At 53.1% G+C, this 27,989-nt stretch overlaps 1 protein-coding gene across 1 annotated transcript; it reads right to left on the bottom strand.

Annotated features, from left to right (window-relative positions):
* Nucleotides 1–60: 60 nt before the first annotated feature.
* MYO19 (myosin XIX) lies at nucleotides 61–27,989 on the bottom strand (the record flags this gene model as incomplete). The annotated part of the gene is made up of 22 exons (XM_079726306.1): nucleotides 27,875–27,989; nucleotides 25,896–26,009; nucleotides 19,293–19,425; nucleotides 18,598–18,667; nucleotides 17,942–18,044; nucleotides 17,193–17,289; nucleotides 16,978–17,054; nucleotides 15,223–15,313; nucleotides 14,588–14,759; nucleotides 12,496–12,569; nucleotides 11,686–11,807; nucleotides 11,377–11,490; nucleotides 10,956–11,132; nucleotides 10,471–10,623; nucleotides 9,403–9,510; nucleotides 8,436–8,506; nucleotides 6,514–6,617; nucleotides 4,332–4,480; nucleotides 4,090–4,219; nucleotides 2,690–2,775; nucleotides 1,154–1,456; nucleotides 61–189 (listed from the first exon to the last, which is right to left on the bottom strand). The coding sequence occupies exons 1-22, from the start codon at nucleotides 27,905–27,907 to the stop codon at nucleotides 61–63; spliced, it is 2,610 nt and encodes an 869-aa protein (XP_079582432.1). The 5' UTR covers nucleotides 27,908–27,989.

The following is a 27,989-nucleotide window of genomic DNA, read 5'->3' as shown; positions in this document are numbered from 1 at the left end:
TTGGAGAAACAAAGGCACCAGGGAGGGCCCAGCCAGGTGAGGATGGAACGTGAGGAGAGATCACACGTGGCCCAGCCTGTGTCTTTCCAGCAGGATCTGATTAAAGCCAGTAACACTGCTGGGCGAAGGTTCAGGGTAGATGTCAGCATAGCGCAGCGGAGACTTTCTGCAGTGAAACTTTACCGAGCCCTGGGGAAAGAGACGCAGCTTAACCCCAGCTCCCAGGAGTGCCAGGGCCAAAGGTACCTGCCGGAGTGAACGCTAGAAATGCAGGGAGGCGGGGACAGGTGAGTAAGCACCCAAGTGAGAGTCACAGCAGTAGCAGGGTTGAGTGAGTCAGTGCTGTTGTGTCTCCTTATTCTAAAACAGTGGCAAAGTCCACAACAGTATTAAAATATAAAATTTCACATCCATTCAAGGCGAGACAGATGAGGAAACGCTAGGAGGGAGCTCCCCCTACGAGGAGTTGGCCTGTCACGTCCTTATGCCTGCTTAGAGCTGGAAGATCAAAGATCAAAGAACTGCACTCCCTTACACTCTGGCTGGCCTGTCTGTTGTCGTGGAGATATTATCTAGATTATGTCCTATAGGAATTCCTCTGGCAGGAAATTCAGTGTTTCCTTCCTTCTGCCTTGTCAGTGTCACCTAATCCTTGTAAAAGGTTGGTATTGGCCCTTTTCTGTGCTGGCTGGCTCTTTCCCTGGATGCTCATAATATAAATTCTTGGACCACTGACTTACGTGCTTGTCATTTCCTCGGCTGGAATAGGATAAACCAAAGACTACAACTTGGGGAGAACGTGGTGCCAAATCCAGCGCCATTGGAGGGAAAAAAGCTGCTGTCATCACAACCACAATGTTTTGGAAGTTGGGCTAATTTAAAGATGATTCAGAGGAGACGCTAGATCATTTAGAGGCAGCTTTTAAAAAGTGAAAGGGCTCTGGAAAACTCCTCGTCACGCTGCGAACAATCCAGCCTGCGGCCGGCTGGGACGTGCAGGCTTCTGGTCTCCCCAGCAGGGTGAGGAGGCTCTCCTCGCAGCCTCAGTCCTGCTCCTGCTGTGACTCCCGGGCTCTGCCCCCCGCCCTCCACAGTGGGGCGTGAGGGATCTCGAGCCGTCCCGGCAGGACGGCCAGCCCGTCACACGGCTCACCTGAGGCAGCGCTCGGATGGACGTGACTCCAGCTTGTTCTTGTGCTGTCTGGACAGTGTAGCTGCTGGGGCTGCCCACGGGGAGCGGGAGGCAGGCAAAGACCACCAGCTTCCTCCGGAAGCCACGAGCACCCACAGCGGCGTTGGCCAGGACCAGTCCCAGGGGCCAGAAGCGGGTTACTGCCTCCAGGAGCCTGGTCTGTGCCTGGGGAAGTGGCAAGGAGCTCGGGGAACAGGTGACTTGAGACGAGTGTTGTTCTTCCACACCATCCAGTTCTTTAGAAGCAAGGAAGGCCATTCTAATCTTAAAAAGAGAACACAACTTTATAGCTTTCTCTTAATGCAAAACAGAATCCAAAAGTCTCTTTAATAATTCAGCTTAACAAGGTGAACTGAAGGGCACCTGGTTTGATGTGGCACAACTTTATACCCAGGGCAGCTGTGCTGAGGCCTTACATACGCTGCTTTAAAAAAAATAAGTCTTTGGGGTGTGCTCCGAGCAGGGGGTCTGAAGAAATGGCTCGTCTGTATACAACACACCCAACAGGAATCAGGGTTCATTGTGACAAGGGGCACAAAACTTGTGGCCTTCCTATGAACAGATACCCAACACGTATCCCCCCTTCACCTGCACGTGGCTGCTGGGCAGGGCCAGTGGGACAGGGCTCAGTACTGGAAGGAAAGCGACAGTATTTAGTGGGGTGTTTGCCGCCTGGAGCCTGTCCGGTCCACGTGTGGCTGGGCCATGAGTGGTGTTATAGGCATAAAGGCTTTGAACCCCTCTCTTCAAGGGAAAAAAAAAAAAAAGATTCCATGTATATGCCATTCTGGAAAAGGCAAAACAATGGAGACAATGAAAAGATCAGTGGTTGCCAGGAGTTTGTGGGGGAGGGGAGGTGATGAATACATAGAATACAGAAGTTTTTATGAGCGGTGAAAATACTTTGTATGACATTATAATGATTTTGTCGTCATACTTTTGTCCAAACCCATAGAACGTGCAACACTATTCACTTCATAAAGCGAACCCTAAGATGAACTATGGACTTTGGTGATTATGATGTGTCAGTGCTGAAGTTCAGCCTTAGTTTAAAAAAAAAGTCTTAAAAAGAATTAACACTCAGGGTAGACGTTTTTGGCAAAACCTTTGTTTCACTTTTATATATGTATACACATTATGTATGTGTTTGTTGGACTGTGATGTAAAATGTGCTTTTTAGAATGAAAAAGTTTGCAGGTTACTGTAGTTATACTGGCAAATAAAAGCAGAAATTAATCGAAAAAAAATAATAGCCTTATTGAGATCTAACTGAAATACCATAAGATTCATGCTTTTAAAGCATAGAGTTCCATGGTTTTTAGCATATTCCCAAAGTTGTTTGTGCCACTCTACCGTGTCATAACCGTCCTGCGGTGTAGGTGGCGGCGTGTCCACTTCATTCATGAGGACACGAGGCCGCCCGCTTTGCAGTGGCGGGGCCAGCACTCCAGCCTGGGTCCATCACTGCCCACCCTGACTTCTCGGGTCAGTACTCACTCTCCACTCCTGCCACATGCGTTTGATGACCGTGGCCGCTGCGTGCAGCCTCTGGATGTGCTTCCGGGTCAACCAGGAACGAACAGCTGAGGGGTTTGTCCAGAAACAGGAAATAAGAGTAAACGTTCGTCAGAGCTCTCGGGAACCAGGCTGCAGCAACACCAGAGCAGCCGTAAACGTTTGAATGAATGGCCACCTGTGCCACTGCACGAGGTGAGGGACTAAGTCAACACGTGAAGCAGACCTGGCTCTGCAAACCACAGCTCAGACTGCCCAGACTTGGAGATAGATACCTACACATCAAACGGGCAGCTGCCATGGGGTCACCTCCCACCTCGGACTCAGTCTGAGGTAATGCCCAGGGAACAAGAGCGGTCTGAATTGTCTGCATCTTTTACCCGTCTTTTTGGAAACTCTTAATTGAATTTGCTTGCCTGCATTATGAATCCACAAACGACACCAGCATACAGCCACACACTGGAGAAGGTAATAACTACTGGATGGGGAGCTGATCATGGGGCAATTTTCATTTTCTTCTTTTGAAATTTCAGCATTTTCTGATTCTTTTTGGTACAATCATATTCAGAAAATGGGCTATTCGACTAAATACTAACAAACACATTTGGATTCTGAAAAACTAAAACGTTTAAAGACGCATAAAAGTCACCTATTATCTCACCAACCCAGATAGTTCTACAGTATTTCCTTTTTTTTTTTCAGGCCTATACACGCAAACGCACCTTATGAAGGTGGCATCACCTTGATGTGTAGTTCAGCATTCACATTTGAACATCATGTTGGAAATGTTTTTCCAGTAGATTAGATTTAAAATATTCTTCAAAAACACTTCTTAGCTAGATAAGGATCGTCCATAATGTAGCCATGACTCCACCACTGTCAGATATTTGGGTTGTTTCTGGTATCGCTGCTGTGTCATGGTTCATACATTGCTTCCTTAATCAGATCTTCTCAGTTTTTACCTTCTTCTTAATTAAACTCAACACGCTGGGGAGCCCAGGTAATGGTAGGAGTTGTCATAAAGGGGAAAAAGGTGGCACAAACAGCCATCTAGGACTGGCGAAGGGGAATTAAAGGCAACTTCTGAGCCTCTGCTACCTACAAAGCACCCTTAGTTGTGGTGTGGCCTGGTCTGCACTGAACTGGAGATGCTCTGGGTGAACTGGACAGGGAATTCGAATCCCAGTGCACCACAGAGATGCAATTAACCTCCTGAGGTTGGGACACAGTCAGCTTTGGTCTGTGGGGACTCCAGCAGCAGCATTTCGAAAGAAACAGGTATCACGTGGGCTGGATTATGTGCAGCTGCAGACAGTGGCCGCATCTAGGCCCACCTGCCGGCCAGGAGCGAAGACCGCCGGCCCAGGCCCCACCTGTCCTACCTGCCTGGATGAGCACGGCGGCCCGCCTCTGCTTCTCCTGCTTGCGGCCCCGGTGTCGCCTCCAGCCACCCTGGATGCGGCGGGCACACTGCTCCAGCACCTGGGCACGCCCGCGTTCCAGAAGCTCCAGCTGGGAGAAGGGGCATCCACTGAGGTCCTCCCCCTGCCCTCAGGAGGGCCCAGACCCTGTCCTGCAAGGACAGCACGTGGCTGTGGCCGCTCCTCATCCCAGGCCAGCTTACCGTGCAGTCAGTCATGAACACCTTGGTCCTGCCACAGTGCACGGGGGCCGGCGTGGCCTCAGCTGGTGCCTGAGCCAGGGCGGGCAGAGTGTGGAGGATGTCCTGGAGGAGGGCTTGCAGCGAGGCCTGCTCCGAGTGTGGAGACCATTCTGGGGGACGGAGACAGAGGTCCCATCAGTGCTTCGCTGTCTACACACTTCTGTGGCCTTAAGAAACCGGTCTGGTCTCCCGAACATTCCACAGGATTCTTTCCTGCTGTTCTTGCCTCTAACCATTTCTACCTCCTTCCTTTCGAGAGGAGGCCAGAGGTGGCCTCCCACTGTCCCTCAGGTCCCTGGCTGTTCTGAGGAATCTCCAAATCCCACTTGAGGCTGTGCCCTGGACTGGCCTGCAGCCTCCATTCCTGTGGGTCCCTTTGGGCAGGGTGGCAGAGGGCACCGGGTGCCTTGACTCCCACGTGGACTCCCAGGCTGCTGAGCCAGCATCTGTTTCTACGGCCCCAAACATGCTGAGGACCAAACAGGGCAGCCGGGCCACTCCCTCTGCCCCTGAGCCCTCCCGCCACTGATGGGAAAAGGGGGAACAAATCCCAGCCCCACGGAGGCCCGCCGGGTCCCCCTGCCTGCCCTCCCACACCTGGCAGGGCCGGCTCCTGGAGAGGGAGGATTTACCTGAGGGCTCTGACCACCTTTAGCTGCCCAGTGCCTCTCTGGAGGCTGCCAAAGGAAACGCCGCAGACGAGAAACAGCAGCAAAATCACCCAGGGGCCAGGGGCCAGGGGCTTCGGGCAAGAGACAGAACAGAAGAGCACACCATGGAGAGAGGGGGCGAGAGAGGAGGGGGAGAGGACGACAGGAAAGTGCCAAGATCGTGCCCAACAGCGGGAAGTAAAAGCAGTACTGGGCCTGGGCCCTGCTGGGCCTGGGTGTGGGGTGGTGTGTGCGTGTGTGTGTCCCCTTGGCGTCTTCTCCCTCGGTGTGCGTGTGTGTGTGTGTGTGTCTCCTGTCCGTGGCCTCTTCTACCACCGTGTGTGTGTGTGTGTGTGCGCGTGCGTGTGCGTGTCCTGTCCTTGACCTCTTCTCCCTCCGTGTGTGTGTGTGTCCTGTCCTTGGCCTCCCTCCATGTGTGTGTGCCTGTGTGTGTGTCCTATCCTTGGCCTCTTCCCCCTCTGTGTGTGTGTGTGTATGTCGTGTCCTTGGTGTTTTCTCCCTCCGTGTGCGTGCGTGTTTGTCCTGTCCTTGGCGTCTTCTCCCTCCTTGTGTGTTTGCGTGTGTGTGTCCTGTCCTTGGCCTCTTATCCTCTGTGTGTGTGCATGTTTGTGTGTGTGTGTGTGTGTGTGTGTCTGTGTCCCCTGTCCTTGGCCTCTTCTCCCTCCACCTGTGCCCAGGCCTTCTCACCGACTCCCACAGCCTCAGTGACGCCACATGCAACAACCCCAGCAGACCAGGCCTTTCTCCTGGGGTGGAGCCGGCCGGTACCTTGCGGATGTCTCCACTGGCCGGGCAGGGCCCGGCAGCCTCCCCCGACCTCTCTTCCCCACCAGCCGGACGTGGCTAATTCTCTCCTCTCCGCTCCCTCTACATCGAATCACACACTTGCCAAGTCTGGCCAATTTCTTTCCAACATTTCCCGGCTGTGCCCACATCTCTAGCTTCTCTCCCCTCTGGCCAACCACGGGGCGCCCCACGGTGACCTCCAGAAAGCATGAGGCTGACGCCACTCCCTTCCTCCCCCGAAGTGCCTCCCATCTGCCTGGAGGGGAAGGTCCAGCTTCTACGAGTGGGCCTGCCTGTCCCCCACCAGCCTCACCGCCTACTGTTCTCTGCCCTCATGAGCCAGCAACACTGAACAGCCTGGAGCTGCTCGCACACACACTGCTGTCCCTGCCTGTGGATTGCCCCTCACCTGGCTAATCCCATCTAGCCTCAGACACCACCTCCTTCAGGAAGCCTTCCCGATTCATACCTCTCTAGCACCACCCACAGCATCCTGTTCCTAACTCTGTGTCTCCACTTTCCCCATTGTTTGTCTTCTTTTAGTCTGTTTCCTGCACTGAGCCAAGAGCCATGAGGGCAGGGCTGTGTTTTATTCACCTCTGAAGCCCCAGCCCCCCGCCCTGAGATGGCCCAGGTAGGTGCTCGGGACACTGGGTGAACAAGCGACTGGCAGATGGGCGCCTCACCTGAGCACCCTTCATCTGGAGGTGGGCCATGGGGGCTGGGGGCTGCGCCAGGACAGAGCCTTCTCAGTAACTCGTACCGCTCCAGGAAGTTCCGGTGAGAGACCCTGGAAGCCAAAGCAGGTGGAAGGAGAGATGAAGTGACTTTGGACGTGAGCCAGGAGTCACTGTTTCATCTGCTCAACCCCCAGCGAGGTGCTGCCCTGACTGTGCCCACTGAGCGGATGGCATTACTAGGCCCTGGCGGGAAGCCCGTGGAGACCACTGTGTGCTGGGCCTCCTGCTGCTGCAGCCTTGGTCCTACCCAGACGGAGCCTCGCTCTTTTAGGAGGGGATTTGCAGCCCGCCCCCTCCCGAAGGGGCTCGCCAGCCTCTCCCCAGACACCTGGGTCACTCCTGCTGTGCACAGGGGCTCAGCACGTCTCCCCTCTGAGGCCACGGCCCCCTCCACTGCCTCCCGGGGTCTCGGCTCCCCGTCACGGCAGCGCTTCTCAACACAGCGGTACTTCCTCCTCCTGAGTCTGGCTTCTGTCCCCACAACTGCACCAGCGTGGCCACCAACTCCAGGGGTCAGTGCTCTGACCAGCCTCTAGGCAGCAGGTGCCCAGCTGAGCCCTCTCCCTTGTAGAGCTCGCTCTCAGCCTCCAGGACACCCACGGTCCTGGCTTCCTCCTTCACCCCGACGCCCTCCAAGTTGTTGCTGGCTTCTCGTCTTCCACCCTCTCTAACCGTGAGCGCTCCTCAGGGCATGGCCTCGGACCTCCCTCTCCCCCCGTGATCTCCATCTGCTCACGGTGTTCGGTCACCGAGGAGAGGCCCTCCCGTGCCCCTGCGTCTCGAACCGGACTCTCCCCTCTCCCCAGACCATCCTGTGTCCCGATTCACCCACCTGCCTCACATGGAAGCCTGGACGTCGCTTCTGCAGCCTGGAAGTCAGCTGCTCCCCTGCCCGGTACGCCACGGTCTATCCACTCACAGTCCCATCTCTGTGGCAAGCCACACTCCACTTTTACCCACTTCTCTCCATTTTCACCGGGCCACCATCACACCTGTTCTACCTGCAACAGCCGCCCGCTCATCTCCCTCCTCTCCTGACCCCAGGGCAGCCTCCACACAGCAGCCAGGGAACACGAACGAGCGCGCAGCGCGCCCTGCTTACAACGCCCAGCGGCTCCCACAGGCCTCAGGAAGACCGCAGTCTCCACGTGGCCTAGAGCCTCCCCGCTTCGCCCCGTCTGTTGTGTGCGCTCCGGTCACTTTAGCGTCTCTCAGGTCCTAACCTGGGAGCTTTGGGGTTGCTGTTCCCTGGGTCTCGAATACTCTCCCCTCCTCCAAGTCTTCCCAGGCCGGCCCCTTGGCTTCGCTTCCTTAGGCCTGCTCAGAGGGCCCCTCCCTGAGCAGTCCTGACCCCTTCCCCATTTGTCCACCTAATGCCACTTTTTTTTTTTTTTTTGCGGTACGCGTGCCTCTCACTGTTGTGGCCTCTCCCGTTGCGGAGCACAGGCTCCAGACGCGCAGGCTCAGCAGCCATGGCTCACGGGCCCAGCCGCTCCGCGGCATGTGGGATCTTCCCAGACCGGGGCACGAACCCGTGTCCCCTGCATCGGCAGGCGGACTCTCAACCACTGCACCACCAGGGAAGCCCCGAACGGCACTTTTTGTTCCTTTCCACAGTGATGTACACCTCAAGAGGGCAAGACTCACCTTTCTCATTCACTGATACACACCAGACACGGTGCCTCCACAAAACAGGCCACAGAAAGTGAGCACAGCCCTAGAGCTCCAGGCCAACTTCTGTGGACCTGCCTCTTTCTCTTCATCTCCACATCCTGCTCTGGGCTGGTTAGGATCTCGTCTGACCTGCGCCCTGAGCTCCACCCTGGCATTGGCCCTGCCCCCTGCACTGGATGGACCGGCCCACTCACCGGATGGGGAAGCCGGCGGCACTGATGTGGATGGTCTCCACGAGGCCACAGGCCTCCAGCTGGCTCAGGACCTGCAGGGGTGGGGAGACAGGGCTGCAGCATGGGGCCAGCAGGTCCCAAATGCCACCCTTCCTATGGCCCTGCTGGTGTGGATCTGCAGGCTCTCCTGATGGGCAGACAGTCTTTGGGGCAGTGAGAAACCAAGGGACCTTGAGAAAATCTCCCTGTTAGAAAGGGTCCTGGTGGCCCCAGGTCCCCTTATCTGAAGCCTGGCTTCTGGTACAACTGAGGCCAATGCTAATCCTGGCTATCTCACTGCTCCTGTCTTTGCCTCACAATGCAGCCCAATCCAATTCCTCTTTTTTATTTATTTTATATTCTGCAGTCAACAGAGTGAGTCACAGCTAAGAGGCGGGGGAGGTTATACTGTGAAGATGCTTCCGGGACCCAACCAAGGTCTTTACCACGGAGCAGGGTCCTGACTGAACCCTAAGGTCCTACCTGCCAGTCGACTGTGGGACACTCTCCAGCATCGTCCAGCTCTCATATCTCTACCACATCCCTCCAAAGGGCAAAGAGCGGCTGCTGGCCACAGAGTGCTTTTGTGCAAATTTTAGAAACTATCCTTCCATCAGAAACAGTGCACTGTGTCTGGTCTGTAAGGTGACACAGACTTTCAGCTAATCACAGAAGACACCCATTCCTCTGGGCAGCCTCAGTATCTTGTCAGGGCACATGGCTTGGTGAGCAGAGAGCAAGATGCAGCGTAGCCCCTATCTGCCTCCTGTGGTTGGGCCACCGTGCAGTACACAGACCACACAACTGTACATGACTGTCCTGCCACGGCTGGGGAGATAAGCCCTCCCTAATGTCACTCCATTTGGAGCAGACGTCCTGCCCCTTACCCCTCCAGGGTCTTGGCTGAATGGGACCCTCCACAAAGCAGCTCTGGCCCAGTGTGAATTACCTCCTCCTGGTGGAACACCTGCGCCCGGCCCTGGCTGTTGGGCTTGATGCAGCGAATGTAGTGGGGTGTGGTGCTATGCAGGACCTGCAGAAGCTGCTCCAGGGAGGCCTGCAGAGGGGAGAGACCATGGGTCAGGCTGCTGGGGGGGCACCGGCTGGGCCCTGGTTAGTGACACCTCCAAGCAGCCCTCCCAGCCCCGAGACCTGGATCCTCACACGCCCTGAATGACTCCTGGCGGCTCTCACTGGGTGTGCCCAAAGCACACTCCACTCCTCACCTCCGCCTCCAGGGACCCTTCTTGACCTGTGGCCCTCCCCACCGAGTTGGTCTCCCTGCATCTGGTCTCAGCCGCCCCCCACCAGAGTAACCTCTCCAGAAGCATCTCAGAACCCCCTGCCATTTGTTCGGGCGACAGCTGTTCGGGCGACTAAGCCCGTCCTGTGTGCTGGAAGCCTTGCCAGGGCTACGACATGGCCGTCTGTCGTCGCCTCACAGCTCAGGGCCTAACAGGCCTTGCAGACGTGGGATGGGCTCTCTCAGTGGTGTGTCTGAGGCTGGGCAGGAAAGGGCTAACCAAACCTGGGCTCCCCTGGTTGCCTCCTGTGGGAGGTGATGAGAAGGCTGCGGTTGGAAGGAGGACGAGGAATAAACTAAGAGAAGGGGCGTGGAGGGCGGGAGTGAGGGTGGAGCCGAGGGGTACGTGCAAGGGCGGAGAGACGGCAGGAGGGGACAAGTCTGCTCTGGCCGAGGACAGAGTTTGAGCAGGAAGCTAGGGAACTGGCAGTGGGCCAGTCACAGAGGTTCAGGTAACTACTGCTCTTCCATGATCACCCCATCAGCAGTGGGCGAAAGGCCGCACTGCCACCCATGGGCCCTAGGCTTCCTGTCACATCAACTACACACACAGTCCCTCTGTCAGTTTCCGGTTTCTGTCTTCCGTGGACCAGGACCACGGCTACCTGACTCCTCAGTGCTCCCAGCACACAGCACTGATCCTGGGAGGTGCTTGGTAAGCACTGGAGATTGATGAGTGAACCAAGCACGTCACATCAGCACCACCAGACCCACCTTGAACCTGGACACCACGGTCAACACAGGGGCCCTGCTCTGGCCAGAGGGCTCCTCCTGGGACTTCTCTTCAGGGTCAGCAGGAAACAGCACCTTGAGCAGGGGGTCCTGGGATTGCTGCAGGAGCCTGGTCAGCTCAGGGGGGATGGGGTCCTATGGGGGAAAGGACAAGGGTGAGAGCAGGCGTGGTGCTGCCCACGGGCTGCCAGCCCTGCTCACCCAGGCCCCAGAAGGGCAGGGCCTGAGCCCAAGAGACTCAGAGCTGGTCTACTGGGTGCCTAGAAGCCAGGAAATGCAGTCACTTCTGGGCAGGTTGTGCCTGATGAGCAGAGACCTCAGACAGGAGGGCCCAAGAGGCGACCCTGGATCCGGGAGGACGTTCAGGAGGGGAGGACGCACGCACGATAGAAGCTTCCACACACATGCAGCGATGACTCAGCATCTCATTTCACGCAGGGGCCCACAGGCCACGGCCCAGCCCGCACCTTGTTCTTCTCCACCAGGCCTGCGGTGTGGTACCGCACGGACCCCGCGTAGTGCACCACGATGAAGCTGGGCTCCCGGCTGAGCCTGTCGTGGCCCAGGCAGGGGCTGCCCGCCAGGGCACTCTCAATGCGTGTCTGCAGCTGGGCCGCACTGCTTGGCCGATTCAGGCGGCATTCCTGTGTGGGCCGGGACGGGACAGGTGGTCAGCACACAGTGAGAGGGGCTCACAACCCTCACAGTCCCCACCCTGTGGGCCCATGGGAGCATCACAGTGACCCTGAAAAGGAGGGGTGATAGGGCTAGCAAACCCATTATGCAGATGGAGAGAAAGAGGCACACAGAGGGCACAGGGTGGTCTTCAAGGTCCCAGAGAAGCCCAAAGCCCCACTCGGGTGTTCCGCACACTAGCTGACCCCCCACCTCGTTTAGGAGGGAGCAGATGCTAACGGGGCTCCCCTCGATGAGATCCAAGCAGGGCTGGTTGTCCTGGTAGCTGACAGCCGACCACTCCAGGCCCTCAGCTGTGTACTCCTCCTGGGGGCAGAGGGGGAGTCGGGTGGCAGAAGGCAACTGCGGTCTGAGGTCCAGCTGGCCACCCCACGGCTGGCCTCGGCACCACAGCGCGTTCCAGAGTGGTGTGAAAGAGGGAACCGGAGACGCCTGGTCAGACCCAGGGCTGGGGCTGGGGGCCAGGGACAAAGAGAGGACGCAGGACACCCTACCGCTCACCTGCTGGGCCCTGAGGTAGTGAGCCACGAAGTGCTGCTGCAGCTTCTCGTTGGCGTAGTTGATGCACAGCTGTTCCAGACTGTTGGTGGGGAACGACTCGAACCCGTACACGTCCAGCAGGCCTGGCAGGAAGGGCACACCCCGTGGGGCCGGTGCAGGAGGCGGCGGGGCCCGCGGGACGGCAGGAGCCCGGGGTGAAGCCTCAGGCCTGGCAGCCCGGAGCTGAGGCGGGGCGAGCACGGTACCCAGCGGTGAGCACAGCACCTCCCCCCCAGCGTGGCTCCCAGGGCAGCCTCCTGTCCCCTCAGAGCTCAGAGCAGGAAGAGGCCGGATGAGGCGTCAGGGGACCAGGTCCCGGGGAACGCCGTGTGTCCAGCCCGGTCTGGACGGCCTGAGTCTCACGCGCTCAGTCGGTGCCTAGAATTCCACCGTTCTGTGAGCAAACTTCACCGACGCTTCTGAGCTTTACTTCCTCCCCTAGCAGGTGCCCATGATGTTACCACGTCCCCCATGTCCCTTCTAATCTAGCTCCTTCACCGTCCCCCACTACTCTCCTGAGACCGGAGCTGGGTCTCCGGGGAGAGGAGGGGCCCTCGTGGCCTGGCCGCCAGCTGAGCCTGCCTGGAGAGCTAGGGACGGTCAGATGCGGGCACCGGAGGGCAGAGACCTCGCCCACACACTGGCGGAGGGTGAGGAGACGGGTGCAGAGGAGGGAGAGGAGCTGCCCGGAGCCCCGCAGTGGACCCGGGGCTCTGCGCCCTGCGCCGGGCCCTCCTGTCCTTTTCCTGAAGGAGGGTGAGCCCCTGCTACCTATGAAAGTGGTCCAGGAGTCGGGGTCCGCACAGATGCTGCTGTTGATCACCGATACCAGCCAGTCAAACAGCCTGTTGGGGCGGGGCGGGGGGAGTGGGCTCTGATGAGAGGCGTCAGGCTGTGCCCGAGGGGCGGCAGGAGTCCCTCCAGCCCGGGGGCCACACCTTGCAGGGCCTGACTTCTGAGCATGACAGGTCAAGGGGTAAACACTCTCCTCTCGTGTCCTGCCCATCCTGTCGTGACCTACTACACATGCAGGCTGTGGTCATGCACGTTCCCGGGCACACGAAGACCTGGCCTGTCCGCAAGACTGAGCACGGGACCAACTGCAGGCACATCCCTTTTTATTGTGCTTTGCTTTATTGCGTGTTTTACAAATTGAAGGTCTGTGGCAACCCTGCGTCGAGCAAGTCTATCAGCGCCATTTTCCCAACAGCATTATTTTTAAATTAAGTTATGCACATTGTTCTTTTGGACATAAAGCTATCGCACACTTACCAGTCTACAGTATGGTGTAAATATAACATTGCTATGCACCACAAAACCAAGAAATTCGTGTGACTCACTTCATTGTGGTGGCCTGGAACTGAACCTGTGATACCACTGAGGTCCAGTATAGCCTCTGGGGCTAGACAGGGAGTGGGTCTGCCTCATTCCCCTGGCCCGACACCCAGCTGCACCTTGATGACAAGGGGCTGACAGGCAGCTCTGGCTGGGGCTGTGAAGAACTGAGCTCACTGGACTCCCCTGCAAACCTCGGCCTGCGGAGGCCAGAGCTCAAGGCCCCACCACATCCCCCTACTCCGTCCTGCACGAGGGGGCCCCGAGTCACCCGAGGTGGACAATGGCATCCTGCACTCTGGAACCGTCGCCCCTGAGATGACGGGATGGTTGCTGTATAACGTGGTGACACATATGATACTATATAAGGGTTTCTTCCTTACCATTCGTTTAAGTAATCGCTCTGCAACTTTTTTTCAATTCAGTAAATGATTCCTATTTTTGCAACAAGGGCTTCAAATACCCATTTGAGGTACTAAAAATGAGTGACCTAGTGATACAGTGACCTGTTTGCTGTGTGTAAAATGATCCATGATTAGAGACTCACTGTGTCTGTGATCATCACACTTTACCTGCTCATTTTGCAATGATATGACACAAAAGCTTTAAAGATCTTTGGCCTCAAATTCTGACCTGAAATTCGCTTCTAGGGAGTGAGAACAGAGTACCTTGCTGAACTGGGTTCAGTCTGGGCCCAGCTGCCCTGGGCCATTTTCACTCAGAGGATCTTATGCCCTTAGCAGAGCTTCTCAGGCTCTTAGCTCTTGAGAAGTTCGTGAAACCAGGGGACCCTCTCCACAGGTACTCAAGTTCCTATAAGCATGTGCACACGCACATGCACGTGCACACACACACACACATACGTGTTCTGTCCCACAATTTCAGAGGATCCTGGGCCCCCAGACACCCTCAATGGCACCCCAAAGGGTCTCAGAACCCAGAGTAACAAACCACTCCTTAACCACACGACCAAAGGGTAGAGATGCCCACAGAACCAACAGGAAAACACAGGACCCCCGCCTTCCCCCTGTTCTGGGCTCCACTAGCTGCACAGTGTTGCTCAAGACTGTGGGCAAAGCTTCTGGCTCTACCACCATCTATCAAATTCCCCAGGTGACTACCAAGAGTACAAGGGCACACAGAGACAGAGGAGCCTATTCACCCTGGGTCTGCACCTGGACCTGGGAGGGACCCACATCACCTCTGGGGCCGGCCTTGCCAGCAGAGGCAGGCAGGCCTTCCTCACCTATCGCCAAGGTCAAGGCAGGCTCCTGTACTTTAATAACATGCTGAATCTAGGCCAGGTGGCAACTTCTCCAGGCAGAGTAGTCCGGAATCAAGCCAAGGGCCTTGCTCGGGGAAAGCCCAGGAGCCACTCCCTCCTGCCCCGCAGGGTCTGGGGCGCGGGGCAGGGAACCCGTCTGCTTCACCTGGCAGCCCTCAACCTGGGCCCAGCCGTACTGCCTAATGGGTCTGTTCCGACTCCAGACGGGGGGCCTGGAAGGAGGGCAGGGCCCAGAGCGCTCACCGTGCATACACCAGTTTGGCCAGACAGTCTCTGCGGGTGTCACACTCGGCCCGGGAGCAGGGCTTCCGGAACACCTGCTGCCGCCTGCCTGCCCTGATGGTTCGAATCCGCAGCGTCTCCAGCAGAGGGTCTTCTGGGAGCCGCAGCAGTGAGGCCGATGTCCTGACAGAGCCTGGGAGGCATAAACACCCTCCATCCAAACACCCCTCTGCACAAGGCCCCGTGAAGTCATCACAGTGGAACCACGACCCACCCGGTGGGGCAGAGTGAACCCAGGTGCAGGTGGGTGAGGAGGCGTGGCCAAGGCAGAGGAAGGACTCGAACCCAGGGCTTCTGTGTGCCAGTCCACACGGCCACGAGTGGGATAAACCACTCTGTAAACCCTCCGACTCTCGTCTTCCCATCTGTAAGATGCGGGTGATGCTACTTGCTGCAGCAGAGGTGGGGTCAGGAGTAACTTCTCCAGGGCAGAGCCTTAGAGCTTATGGCTTCAAGGGCACTGATTCCAAATTTCACCTTCTGGCCTCCCTCCCACCCGGTGCCACCAAATGTTGCCTCATTTCCGGCAGGGCCTGCCTTGCTCCCTGGGCGTCTGACCAAAGCCTGAGGTGCAGGCCCCCCATCCTTGCACTCACACTTAGCATCGTCCATCAGTGGGCAGGGCTGGGCTTCGTTCCCGGAGTCAGCAAACCGGGTGTTGCCAAGGTGCAGCAGTCCCGCTAGGGCCTGGGGGGGCAGGAGAGGACACGAAGTGGGCCCCTTCTCAAGGGCTGGAGCCCAGCCTGGGAAGGGTCTCTCTCCTGCTGAATATGATAATTATGATAACAGAATAATAACAGCTCTCAATTACTGCCCACTTACTCCACGACTAGGCCAGGCCCAATTCTACACAAGTTACATGCATCACTTCCGGTAATCTTTTCAACAACCAATGAAGCATGTGCTATGGCGGTGCCCATGATAGAGATGAGACGGGGAGAGGTTAAATCACAAGCCCGAGGCCACACACTTGGTAAAGGAGAAAGGCAGGATGAGAACCCCGGCAATCCAACTTCAGACCCCTCCCGGGGCAGCCACTGGGGCCGCCCCGTCACCCCCAGTCTGTCCCCCTGCCCCCCGACTCCAGGAGCAGACTGTGTGGGAAGGCCGCTCCTGTTCCTCATGGACTGGCCCTACCTCTGTGTGGCTGGTGGGGGCTTGGCTCTGGCTCCTTCTGGCTCTTTCTCAGCACTGTTGGGCTTCTGACAGCCCAGTCTAGGGCAGGATCTGTGATCTTGGTCTCTGTCCAGTGGGTGCTCCCTTGCCTTCGCACTCAGTGACTCACATGGATGAGCCCCCGGGGCTGTAGAAAGGGGACCCCTGGGTCCAGCGACTTGGAAACCTTTGGACCTGGTATCGGTAGTGCAGGGCCTCTCCCACCATCCCTGTCCGGTCCCAGAAAGGGTGTGCCCACATGCTACTGGCTTTCAGGCCACAACCCACCTCAGGAGAAGACTCCTGTGCTGATGGGCAGTGTGGCTGGGACAGGTCAGCACTGCTGTCCAGACTCCTAGTGTTGTCCACTTGTCCTATGTGCTGTCCCCTTGTCCTATGTGCTGTCCCTCTGGCCAAGCTCTTGGCTGGCGGTGCCCATACTGGCTGTGATCTCCCCCTACAGCCTGAGCAGCCCCCTTCTGGAGGTGGAGGTCTCTTTCCACTGCACTGCCATCTCCCTGCAGCGGCATCCCTGTCTCTGCTGCCAGCCAATCCTACAGATCCCCTCCCACCGCTCCGCAGGAGTGAGGAGAAAGACGGGAAAAGGGAGACCACCCGTGGGGATGAGCGGGGGCCCAGTTCCTCTGGGTGAGCGGTGTCCCAGGAGGAAGAGGAAGCGGGTGGGAAGTCTGAATCACTACGTCCGGCACAAACTCTATCTGCACCACTCGGTGCTGTCTGGCCGTGGGCAAGTCTCTAGTTTTCTCAAGCCTAAAATGGGAATAATCTCCACACCCATGGGTCTGTTGAAAAAAACCAAGTGAGCTAAGAGGTGTGAACATGATTTAAAAACTTTTAACACACTAGACAACCACATGGCAGCATCGTTTCTCTATTCTGATTAATGGAGCAATAACTGACCCAGGCACTTTGCCCTTTGACCTCCGTGGGTCACTGTGCTGGCCTGTTCTATAGAACTAAGTGCCCTGCCACTGTCCTCTCTGCCCCCGTCCACCCTGACCCCCAGTCTCCAGGCTCAGCCTCACAGAGAGGCGGGCGACTCCTTGGAGATTGTGCAGTGGGGCCTAACGTCCTAGATTCTCAGGAAAAGAGTCTCACACGTTGAGAGAAGGGCCCTATGCAAGGGGCTGCCCACCACTGCTGCCACATGTCAGTGGTGTGGCTTTTCCTCTGACCTGAAAGATGTTGTTCTGGGTGGGGGCATCGATGCCCAAATGAAGCATGGCCTCCCTGGTCACCTCGAAACAATCCTCTGAAAAGGAATCCAAGTCACAGCCCAGTGTCAGGACCAGAGGTCAGCAGAGGCAGCGAGGGGTGAGGGAGGCAGGCCCTGTCGGGATGGGTGGGTGCTGCCGGGCCGGCCCAGGGTGTTGGGTAAGGCTCCCCCTACCTTCCAAGGTCCTCTCTGGGTTGGGCAGCCAGGAGAAGACGGCTCCCTCAGGGAGGTGCCACTGGAGCCTCTCGTCCGCACTGGCTCCTTTGCAGATCTGTGGGGATGGGGACGAGGGCTGAGCTGGGGGTGCTGGGGAAGCCTAGGCCTGCGTAAGCCTGGGGCTGGGACGAGAGCAGTGAGAAACGGCAGCAACGTCACAAGACTGAGGGGTTCCCGTAGAGAGCCCAGGGCAGGCAGGGGGGCAAAAGCAGCAGCAAACAGTTCTGGGCGTCTCCACCTGATGCAAAGAAACTCACTGAGGGGGTCTTCAGTATGATGAAGAAAGCAAAACTCCACCTGGGGGACCCCCAGTCCCAATCTGAGAGCAGGGAGACGTAGTATCCATGCCTTGGGGGTCCCCCAGTCTGATGGAGGAGGCACAGTCTAGGGAAGTCCTTGTTCCCAGTTGCCATTCGAGGACAACCCTCTATCTGAGAGTGAGAGTTTCCATTGCGGGGACAGTCCCAGCCTCAAGGACCTTCTGACCTGACAGAGAAGGCAAGCGCGTTCCCATGCCAAAACCAGCCCGGGAGCCGAGATCCAGCGTGTGGCAGAAGTGTTACATGAAGTTTGCAGGAGTAAGTGGTGGCGTTGCTGAAACCAGGTGAACAGGCAGGCATGAAGCAAGGCAGGGAGGGGAAGGTTTAGGGGCACAGACCCATCTCTGCCCTGCATCTGGGCAGCTGTGGGCGCCACCCGGTACAGACCTGATAGAAGATGTGGAAGTTCCTCTCGCTGGAGGCCTGGCTGGCCACTCGAGTCTTCTCCAGCAAGTAGGTCTGAACTGCAGCTCCACTCATCTGCTGGGCCCTGGGTACAAGCAGGCTGCAGCCCATTAGTTGCCTGTTCATTCCATGGACATTCATTGGGCACTTACTGAGTGCCAGACTGTAACCTCCCCCAACTCTTCCACTTAGGCAATGGGGGTTGTGAGGACTAGGGACCGACCACTCAGCAAGTCCTTGGTTGGGGGTCTGGGACATTGCCCTCCAACCAGCTCAGGGGCAGGACCAGGGCCTCTGTACTTTATTTTGCCCCATCCCGAGGCAGGAACAGAGCCCCAGCTTCAAGCTCAGAGGTGTGGCCAAGAGGTGGCAGTTTAGCTAGAAGTCTCCGAGCGAGGGTAGACGTCAGAACACATGGGCTGCACAAGCATACTGCCCCAGGGTCCCTCAGGCGGGAGTAGTTAGGGTTCTCCAGGTTCAAAGGTCACCCTCAGGTTCACTTATCACACATAAAAACATGCCAGGAGGAGCTGAGTTCTGCCTACAGGGGTGGCCCAGGCTGGGCACTGCCCCAGCCACTTTCACACTCCCCCGCCCCCAGCAGCCAGACCGGCACAGAGACGGGCAGCAGAGATTACCTGTTCAGCTGGAGCTGGATGAACTTCCCAAAGCGGCTACTGTTCTTATTCCTCAGTGTGCACGCGTTCCCTACAGATCACACCTTATGTTTACAGAGTCCCCAGGGGCTAAGGTGGCCTCAGGTCTGCTGGGGCCAGGTCTCTATCCTCAAGTCACCTAAAGGCCCCTTTGTTGGTCTCTATGTCACAAGGGACAGGACTATGGACTGGGCACTCGGGCTTTAGCAAATGCGATCCAGCTGAGTTAGAACTTCCTGGCAATGAAGTGGAAAGAGCCAATCTAGGCAGTCAGGGACTATTTTCTTTGAAGGAGAAGGATCAAACACAAGCTGTTACTATTGAGGCAGACTGGAAGGCACAACATCTAGAGTGCCAACGTGGACACTAATTGTTGCGCATCCTCAGACAAGCTCAGGAAGCTGTTTGGAAGGAGGGGGTTTGGACTGGGTGAGCCGGAAGGTCCTCTCCAGCACCACTGCTACACCTGCTTAGGCTAGAGGGAGGGGACGACAGAGTGACGTCACCTCTACCGGAAGGAGGCTAAGGGTACCTGGGAGGAAGCTGGGGATCCATGGCGGTGAATGATAAACTATCCTCCACCCCTCTCCTAAAGAGAACACTGCTCCTTTCCCTGGAAGGTGGCAAATCCCAGAGGAAATGGGACTGAGGTACTGTGCCGAGGACACCAAGCTCACCGAAAGCTTCCATGACAGGGTTGGAGTTCAAGATTCGCTGTTCGATCCTCTCTGCAATCTTGTGGTTTTCCCAGGATGTGGGTGACGCGGCCACCACAGCGTAGAACTTCATCAGGCAGCGGGACGTCCATGTCTGTGGCAGAAACAGCCCTGTGGGAGCTGTGTCCACGTTCCCTCCCACTTCTGAGCCTGTCTGCTACAGCCCTCTTTTCCACCATGTATGTGGCTGACCAAAGGGTGAATGCTGAGTTCAGCTGTATCCTTGGGCAAGGCACTTCCCCGTCTGTGAAATGGGGACACTTACTTCTGCTTCTCCTAGCTCCTGAGGATGCATTTAAGAAATGAGGGGGGCTGGGGCAGAGGAGGACAACCCACCCTGACCTGAGCAGGCTACTGACCTGAGACTTTCCATGCATTTTCTTGCCAACCCTACAGACGCAGATGCAATTACATACTACCTGTTTTCAAAATGATGAAACTCAGGCATAGAAAAAATTTAAACTTTATTGAAGAGTACATATCTAGTAAATGATAGGGCTCTGATTTATACCCAGGCAACCTAGTTACAAAATTCTCACTGTTTTGTTTTTAATCACCTGAGATGAGGTCTGTTTTCATTTTAATTTCCATTTGTTCATTGCTAGGACAGAGAAACAATAGATTTTAATATACTGACTATCCTGTCACCTTGATAAACTCCCTACACCTCACTACAAGTTTTTAGCTTTGTTTTTGTTTGGTTTTGGGTCTTTTTGGTAGCTTTTTTGGTAAATTCTTTTTCTTTTTTTTTTTTGGTAAATTCTTTTAGGTCTCCCTTTGAGGTGGGAGGTGCTCCCTCTCTGCTATTTTCTGAAAGAATGTGTATAGAACTGGTAACATTAATTCCTTAAATACTTGGTAGAATCCATAAAGTGAAGGCACCTGGGCCTGGAGCTTTCTATGAGGAAATTTTTTTTTTTTTTTTTTAAAGACTCAGGGCCCCCTGGATATCCATGCTGTGTTACTTCTCACTCCTCATGTCTCTCCTGTTCTCTTTGTGTTTGTGTCTTATTCCCTTATTTATTTTTGGCTGTGTTGGCTCTTCATTGCTGCACGCGGGCTTTCTCTAGTTGTAAGTGGGGGCTACTCTTCGTTGTGGAGCACGGACTCCAGGCACACGGGCTTCAGTAGTTGTGGCTCGCCGGCTCTAGAGCGCAGGCTCAGTAGTTGTGGTGTACGGGCTTAGTTGCTCTGCAGCATGTGGGATCTTCCCAGACCAGGGGTCGAACCCATGTCCCCTGCAATGGCAGGCGGGTTCTTAACTACTGTGCCACCAGGGAAGCCCTGAGGAAAGATTTTTAACGATGACTTAAATTTGTCTCATAGATTTAGATATTCAGGTTATATGTTTCTACTTATGTGAGCTTCAGCAGTTTGTGTATTTCAAAATATTTCTCCATTTTATTAAATTGTAGAATTTATTGTAATAAAGTTAATAAAAATTTCTTATCTGTAGGATCTTTAGTTATGTCTATTCTTTCATTTCTGACATTTGTAATTTGTCTTTCTAAGTTTGATTAGATTTTATTAATCTTTTCAAAGAAATAACAATTGATTTCACTTGCTTTATTATTTTTGTTTCTATTTTACTGGATTTTTTTTAAGTTTATTTCCTTCTGCTTACTTTGGGTTTCCTTTATTCTTTTTCCCTTAGTTTAAGGTAGAGGCTCAGGTCACTTACTTGAGTTTATTCTTTTCAAATATAAGCGTTCAACGTTACAACAAATTTCCTACTAGGCACTGTTTTTTTTTTTAAGCACAAATTTTGATATGTTTTGCTTTAATTTTCACTCAGTTCAAAGTGTTTTCTAATATCCCTTGTGATTACTTCTTTGACCCAAAGGATATTTAGAAAGGTATTAATTTCCAAATGCTTTGGGATTTTCTAGATATCTTTGTTATTTACTTCTAGTTCAGTTCTACTCAGGGTAGAGAACAGTTTGTATTTTAATCTTTTCAAATTGAGATTTGTTTTGTGGTTCAGAAGATAGCCCATATCAGTTCCATGTGTACTTGAAAAGAATGCACAAATATCAAACTATTAATTTTGATTTTATTTCTTTCAATTGCTTTTGCTTTGTGTATTAATATAATTACTTCAGCTTTCCTTTGATTAGTGTTGGAATGGTATATATCTTTTCCTATTCTTTTACTTTGAACCTATCTATATCTTTACAGTGGGTTTCTTTAAGACATTATATAATTTGAGTCTTGCCTTTTTAAAGAAAGCCACTCTGACATTCTCTGTCTTTTTTTTTTTTTTTTTTTTTTTTGCGGTACGCGGGCCCCTCACTGTTGTGGCCTCTCCCGATACGGAGCACAGGCTCCGATGCGCAGGCTCAGCGGCCATGGCTCACGGGCCCAGCCGCTCCGCGGCACGTGGGACCTTCCTGGACTGGGGCACGAACCTGTGTTCCCTGCATTGGCAGGCGGACTCTCAACCACTGCGCCACCAGGGAAGCCCCTCTGTCTTTAATTGAAGAGTTTAGTCCACTTACATTTAATTTAATAATCACTATGTTTGGGTTTAAATCTACCATCTTATTATTTCTTTCTGAGTTGTTCCACGTGATCTTTGTTACTTTTTTCTCCTTTTATTGCCTCTGGTTGAATTGAGTACTTTTATGATTCCATTGTACCTCTACAATAAATTGTTACTATGTTCACCTTAGAATGAATGATTTTTAAAACAAATTTATTTATTCATTCATTCAGTTTTTTGGCTGCGTTGGGTCTTCATTGCTGCACGCGGGCCTTCTCTAGTTGCGGCGAGCGGGGGCTACTCTTTGTTGCCGTGAGCGGGCTTCTCATTGCGGTGGCTTCTCGTTGCGGAGCACGGGCTCTAGGTGCGCGGGCTTCAGTAGTTGTGGCTCACGGGCTCTAGAGCACAGGCTCAGTAGTTGTGGTGCACAGGCTTAGTTGCTCCACAGCATGTGGGATCTTCCGGGACCGGGGCTTGAACCCATGTCCCCTGCATTGGCAGGCGGATTCTTAACCACTGCTCCACCAGGGAAGTCCGTATCATTCTTATCTTTGTTCCTCTTTATGTATATTTTCCTGCTTCCTTAAAGATTTTTTCCTTATGTTTGTTTCAGCAATTTGACTATAATGTGCCTATAGGTGTGTTTTCTTTGTATACATCCTACTTAGTGTTTCCTGAGCTTCTAGGATCTATGCTTGTTATCTTTTGTTAATTTTCTAAGATATTACTTCTGACCCACATTCTCTCTCTTCTCCTGGGACATCAATTACAAGTATGGTAAACCATTTGTTATTGTACCAAAGCTCCTGAATGCGCTTTTCTTTTTGTTTTTCAATTTTCTCTCTCTTTTTTGTTTTGTTTTGTTTTGGCCACAACATGTGGCATGTGGGATCTTAGTTCCCCAGCCAGGGATCAAACCCGTGCCCTCTGCAGTGGAAGCATGGGCCCTAACCACCGGACCACCAGGGAATTCCCCAAATTTCTCTTTATTTTTTGATTTCTACTGACTCACTCTCAAGTTCACTGATGTATTCTTCTGCATGTCTAGTCTGCTGATAAGAGTTGTTCATGCTTTTATCATTTCCATTTAACTATAGTTTCCACCTCTCTCATGAAGAGATTGGAAGAATCTTTTCTGGAGATTCTGACAAGCTCATAAGACAAGTTATGAACATTCAGGGTCCCACCAGTTTAGAAAGTTTTCCATGATGAGGCCTCCTGTCCATAAACATAAGAGATTCTAATCAGTTGCTTAATGCCTTATTCTGAAGTATGAACAGAAATTCAAGGATCATTAACTATTTGGTAAACTTCTTTTACATGAATGACAAATATCACAACAAAGGAAGAAAAGGAACTAGAAGGAAGTAGAAATGAATTTTGGAAACAGAAATGAAAGGAACAGAAGACAAGTAAAAATCATGAAATATCCTCAAAGATAAGAGAAGAAATAAGACCAGGATGCTGGGGGGAGAATAATATTCAGAGAACAAGAAAGAACTCTTAGAATTAAAATTTTTAATAAAAATTCAAAATTCAAAAGGGTTGAAGGGTAGAGAATATCTCCCAGAAGACAGGACAAAATATTAAGAGATAGAAGAATAGGTGAGGAAAACAGGATATTAGACAATTTATCAAACTTCCTACTAATACAAATTCCAGAAAGGGAAAACAAGGTGAGTAAATTATTAAATTATTATCAACAGATATAGTATTTTCCCAAACTAAAGGACATGAGTTTCAAGGTTAAAAAGACCCACATAAAGTATCCAGAACAGCAAGTGAGAAAAGACACGCCACTGTGAATTTCAATACCTACGGATAAAAAGGACGACCCTAAAAACTTTTGGAAAGAAAACACAAATCACCATTTATGGATTGGGACTTTCAAGAGCAACACTCAAAAGAATATATAAGAAAATAACTTATAAATCCAGAAAGAAAATGATTTCCAATTTGAAATTATAATATCCAGCCAACATGTCAAATTAAGGCAGAATAAACATTTGCAGATGTGCAACAAGTCAAAAATACGCCCTCCAAGTAACCTTTGTCGGGAAGCTACTAAAGAATATGCTCCATAAAAACAAGGCAGTAAAGGATGAAGAGGAATCCACTGGGCTCCAACAACAAGAGATTTATCATAGAACAGAGGACAATCTGGATCCCCAGAGTGAGGCAGACAGCTCCCAGGTAATAGCTGTGTGGCAGCAGCCCTTGGCAGCCACCAGTCTGGATGCGAGTAGGAGATGTGAGAGCTCTAGGGAGGGCAGCGCCAAGAAAACAAAGCACCTGAGGGAATTCCCTGGCGGTCCAGTGGTTGAGACTCTGTGCTTCCACTGCAGGGGGCACGGGTTCGATCCCTGCTTGGGGAACTAAGATCCTGGAAGCAGTGCGATTAAAAAAAAAAAAAGCACCTGTTGGGTAGGTGTTTTCCAGTTTTGGTGACAAGTTTGATAATGAATTAATAATAGGTATATAGAAACTAAACAGTGAAAAAGTGGGGGCAATTATTAAGTAGAGCCAAAGTAAAAATTACACAAGAAAAGAAATATAATCATAGTATGTTACAGGGCTCTGCTGGGAACAATACATACATACTTGTAATTACAAGTACTATATGTTAACTTACCCAGAAATCGCGATATAATTACATATGTATTTGGGGGTAGGGAACCAGGGCTAAATCCTCATCAAAGTAGGAAATGAACAGATAAGGTCAAAACTGAAAAATCAATAACTAATAATATAAGCATGTTGTTTAGAAATATGGATGGAGACATCCAAACAAACTGCTAAAAGATGTGAAAGCATAGGGTTGAGAGATATGGGGCAGGGTTGCTGTTTTTTTTTATGTAAGCCTTGTAGTATTGCTTGATTTTTGAGCTATGTCACTGTTACTATTTATCAAAAATAAATTAAAATTGAAAAAGATACCAGGCCCAGCCCATGATCACAGTGGCTGTTCAATAAAGGGTTACTGAGCTCCGGTTGCATGGGTCCAGGGTCAGGTCCAGCCTCAGCTGCCCAGAGCAATTCTGGAGGACAACGGGCTCATCCAGGAGCTGGGCATCAGCCACTACACCGGCGACCTTGATATAGCTCTCAAAGATCCCCTCTTCACCCAAGTCCTAGCCCTCATCCCTGCAGTTTGCTGTCTCCATCTGCTTCCTTGTCTGTCTTTCCCAGTGAGCCAAGAGCCCCCTGAAAGCCAGACGTTGCATTTTTCCTCTGTTCCTCCCCCTGCCACTCCTTACTGGCTAGCCCAGAGCCTAGAACCTGGCAGGTGCTCAGTGCTCAGCAATGCTTTCACATGTGAGTGTAGGCAGAGGGGGTTTACGGTCCAAAGAATCCCTTGTGCAGGTAATGCTGAGGAAGGGGTGGGGTGGCTGGTGAGGCCCGACAAGAGGTGGCGAGGCCTGGGCCAGCAGCCTCCTCTGACCAGCCGTGCAACTCCTCACTCATCCCTGGACAACATTCTGTCTCACGTACTAAGACTTTGCCACCTAGGGACCATACGACCGCATCAGGAGATTCTGTCCTTCCCCACAGCTGGCCCAATGCACTGCCCTTGCCATCAAGGGCAACCCAGAGATGCAGGGGGGCTACTTCCTTATTGGAACGCTACTACTTTTGGAGGAGTGCGGCCACGTGCCCAGCATGCCCCCAAGTGCCTTATGCGCACTAGTTCATTTAACTCTCACAGAAGTCCCATGAGTTACGTGTCGGTCTTTCCTCCCTGCCATTTTACACGTGAAAGAAATGAGGTTTACAAAAGCTAAGTATCTTTCTGATGTGCTCTTAAGCACTATGCTGGAACCCCCAACAGCTGACTTTCGTTTCCAGTGGTGTCAGAGCTGAGAGAGTCCTTCAGTGAGAAAATGAAGGCTCAGAGAAAAAAGAATCTCACCCAGGGTTACAGCAGAGCTGGGGGAAGAGCCTGGGCTGGAACCCTGCCTCTGGACTTCCTGCCCAGCTCCTGCCCACGGCTGCAGACCGACTCCAAGGGGAGTGACCTCCTCTGTCTCTCTGCCCGTCCAGCCAGTCACGAAGGTGACAGGGTGGGAAAGAGGCCCTCTTACCTTTCCAGCACCACTCTCTCCACTGATGACAATAGACTGGTTGACTGGCTCGATCAGGCTCTTGACATTCCTGTAGGTCTGTTCACCCACAGTGAAGATGTGGGGCTTCAGTTTCTGAAACATCAAGGGGTGAAAGGTCCTGTGAGCAAACACCTGTCTTCAAGGAGTGGTTGATCCAATGACGGCTGAGATGGGGAGCCTGCCCACAGCAGTGGCAGAGGTTTTGTCTAGAAAAATTTCCTGGAAGTAACAACGTTAGGCCCAGCTGTGGGCTTTACCCATTCCTCTTCTCTCAGTTTGGAAACAGTGCTGGCCTTGACTAGTCTATGACATTAACACTTTATCCTTCCATCTTATCTCACCTCAACAGTCTTATTCTGCTATGTGTTATTTTATGTTATTGTACTTTACAATTTGCAAGAACTTTCTTACAAGGTATTGCAGAAGAAGTCTGTACATTAGTTGGATAGCTAACTGTATTTTATAGATGAGAAATCTGAGGTTCAGACAGGTTCAATAACCTTCTCACACAGCAAATAAGTCCACACAGCAAATAAGTGCATCCATGTGATTTGAATTCCAAAGTCACTGTTCTCCTTTCCATCAACGAGTATTAATTGCCCTCAGTGTGCTGGGCACTGAGGAAACAGAGGGGACTAGGACATGGCTTTGCCTTTGAGGAAGCAGCGAGTCGGAAAGATATGGGCTCTCTGGCCAGGCCTCCCCTGGTTTCCACTCGGACACTAACCACGCGTGAGCCAGGCCACCTGCACAATGCACAGCCTGCGCAGCACCACCTGGCCAGATATGAGTGCTTACCTACAGCTTCTCGAAGGGAGCGGACATCACTCTGGATGGTGTCAGACCCATCCCTCTCTCCCCCTGCCCTCACCCCATCCACCTCCCACCTGGACTGTTACAAAGCCTCCAAGTGTTCTCTGTCTCCTGTCGCACCTTCCTGAACCCAACTGCCCCAACCTCCAAGGTAATCATCCCCCCAGTCGGCTCCGTTCACAGCCCCACCCCCACGCCTGATGAAGAACCTCTGTGGACACTCTGCCTGCTGTGGTGCATCAGACCCTTCAACAGTCCTGGCTTATCTCACCTCCTGCCTCTCTCTGCAATACCTCCCTCTGGCCAGCAAGTCTGCTCTTGCTTCTCCCTGCACTTTAACATCAACTGGTCTATTCCCTGCCTGCACCAGCTGCATCCTCACCCCCACAAGAAGTTACTTGGCGGACTTCCCTGGTGGTGCAGTGGTTAAGAATCCGCCCACCAGTGCAGGGGACACGGGTTCGAGCCCTGGCCCAGGAAGATCCCACATGCTGCGGAGCAACATGGCCCGTGCGCCACAACTACTGAGCCTGCGCTCTAGAGCCCGCGAGCCACAGCTACTGAGCCCACGAGCCTAGATCCCGTGCTCCGCAACAAGAGAAGCCACCGCAGTAAGAAGCCCGCGCATCGCAACAAAGAGTAGCCCCCGCTCGCCGCAACCAGAGGAAGCCCGCGCACAGCAACGAAGACCCAACGCAGCCAAAAATAAATAAATAAGATAAAATAAATACATTTATAAAAAAAGAAGTTACTTGGCATTCCAATCAGTGGAGATGAACACGTGCTGAATTTTCTAGGGCAATCCTCATCACATGTAATTTTACCCTTTTCCCAAAAAAGTGGTTTGTTAAATATACAAATGTACCCTTGTAAATTCTCTCCTACTAATAAATTCACAAAGAAGATAAAAATCACCAATGTCCCTCTTTTAAGTTCCAAAATCAGTTGAACAAATATTTATCTCCAACTTTGCACCTACTGGTATATGTCCAAACTTCTGTGAGCTCCTGGTGGGCAGGGCCATGGCACCAGTAGCCTTTGAATGACTACATGGCTGGTGAATACACGGATAAGGACAGGGAAGCCGCAAGGTAGCCTAGGGGAGGAGGGGGAGCCCTGAGGCCACAGGCAGCGGTGAGTCTTACCTGGGGCTGAGGAGCAGCATGGTACTCTTGCATCAGCTCTGGTGAATAGAGCTGAGGGATGGGCTTGAAGGGGTTCAGAGCCACCAGGGTGCAGCCAGCGCTGGTGTAGAATGTG

The sequence above is a fragment of the Hyperoodon ampullatus genome, assembly GCF_949752795.1.
Source record: "Hyperoodon ampullatus genome assembly, chromosome: 19".
In the NCBI taxonomy this organism is placed as follows: Eukaryota; Metazoa; Chordata; class Mammalia; order Artiodactyla; family Ziphiidae; genus Hyperoodon; species Hyperoodon ampullatus.
Note: the sequence above shows the minus strand (reverse complement) of the source record. Positions and strands in the feature narration are given on the sequence as shown.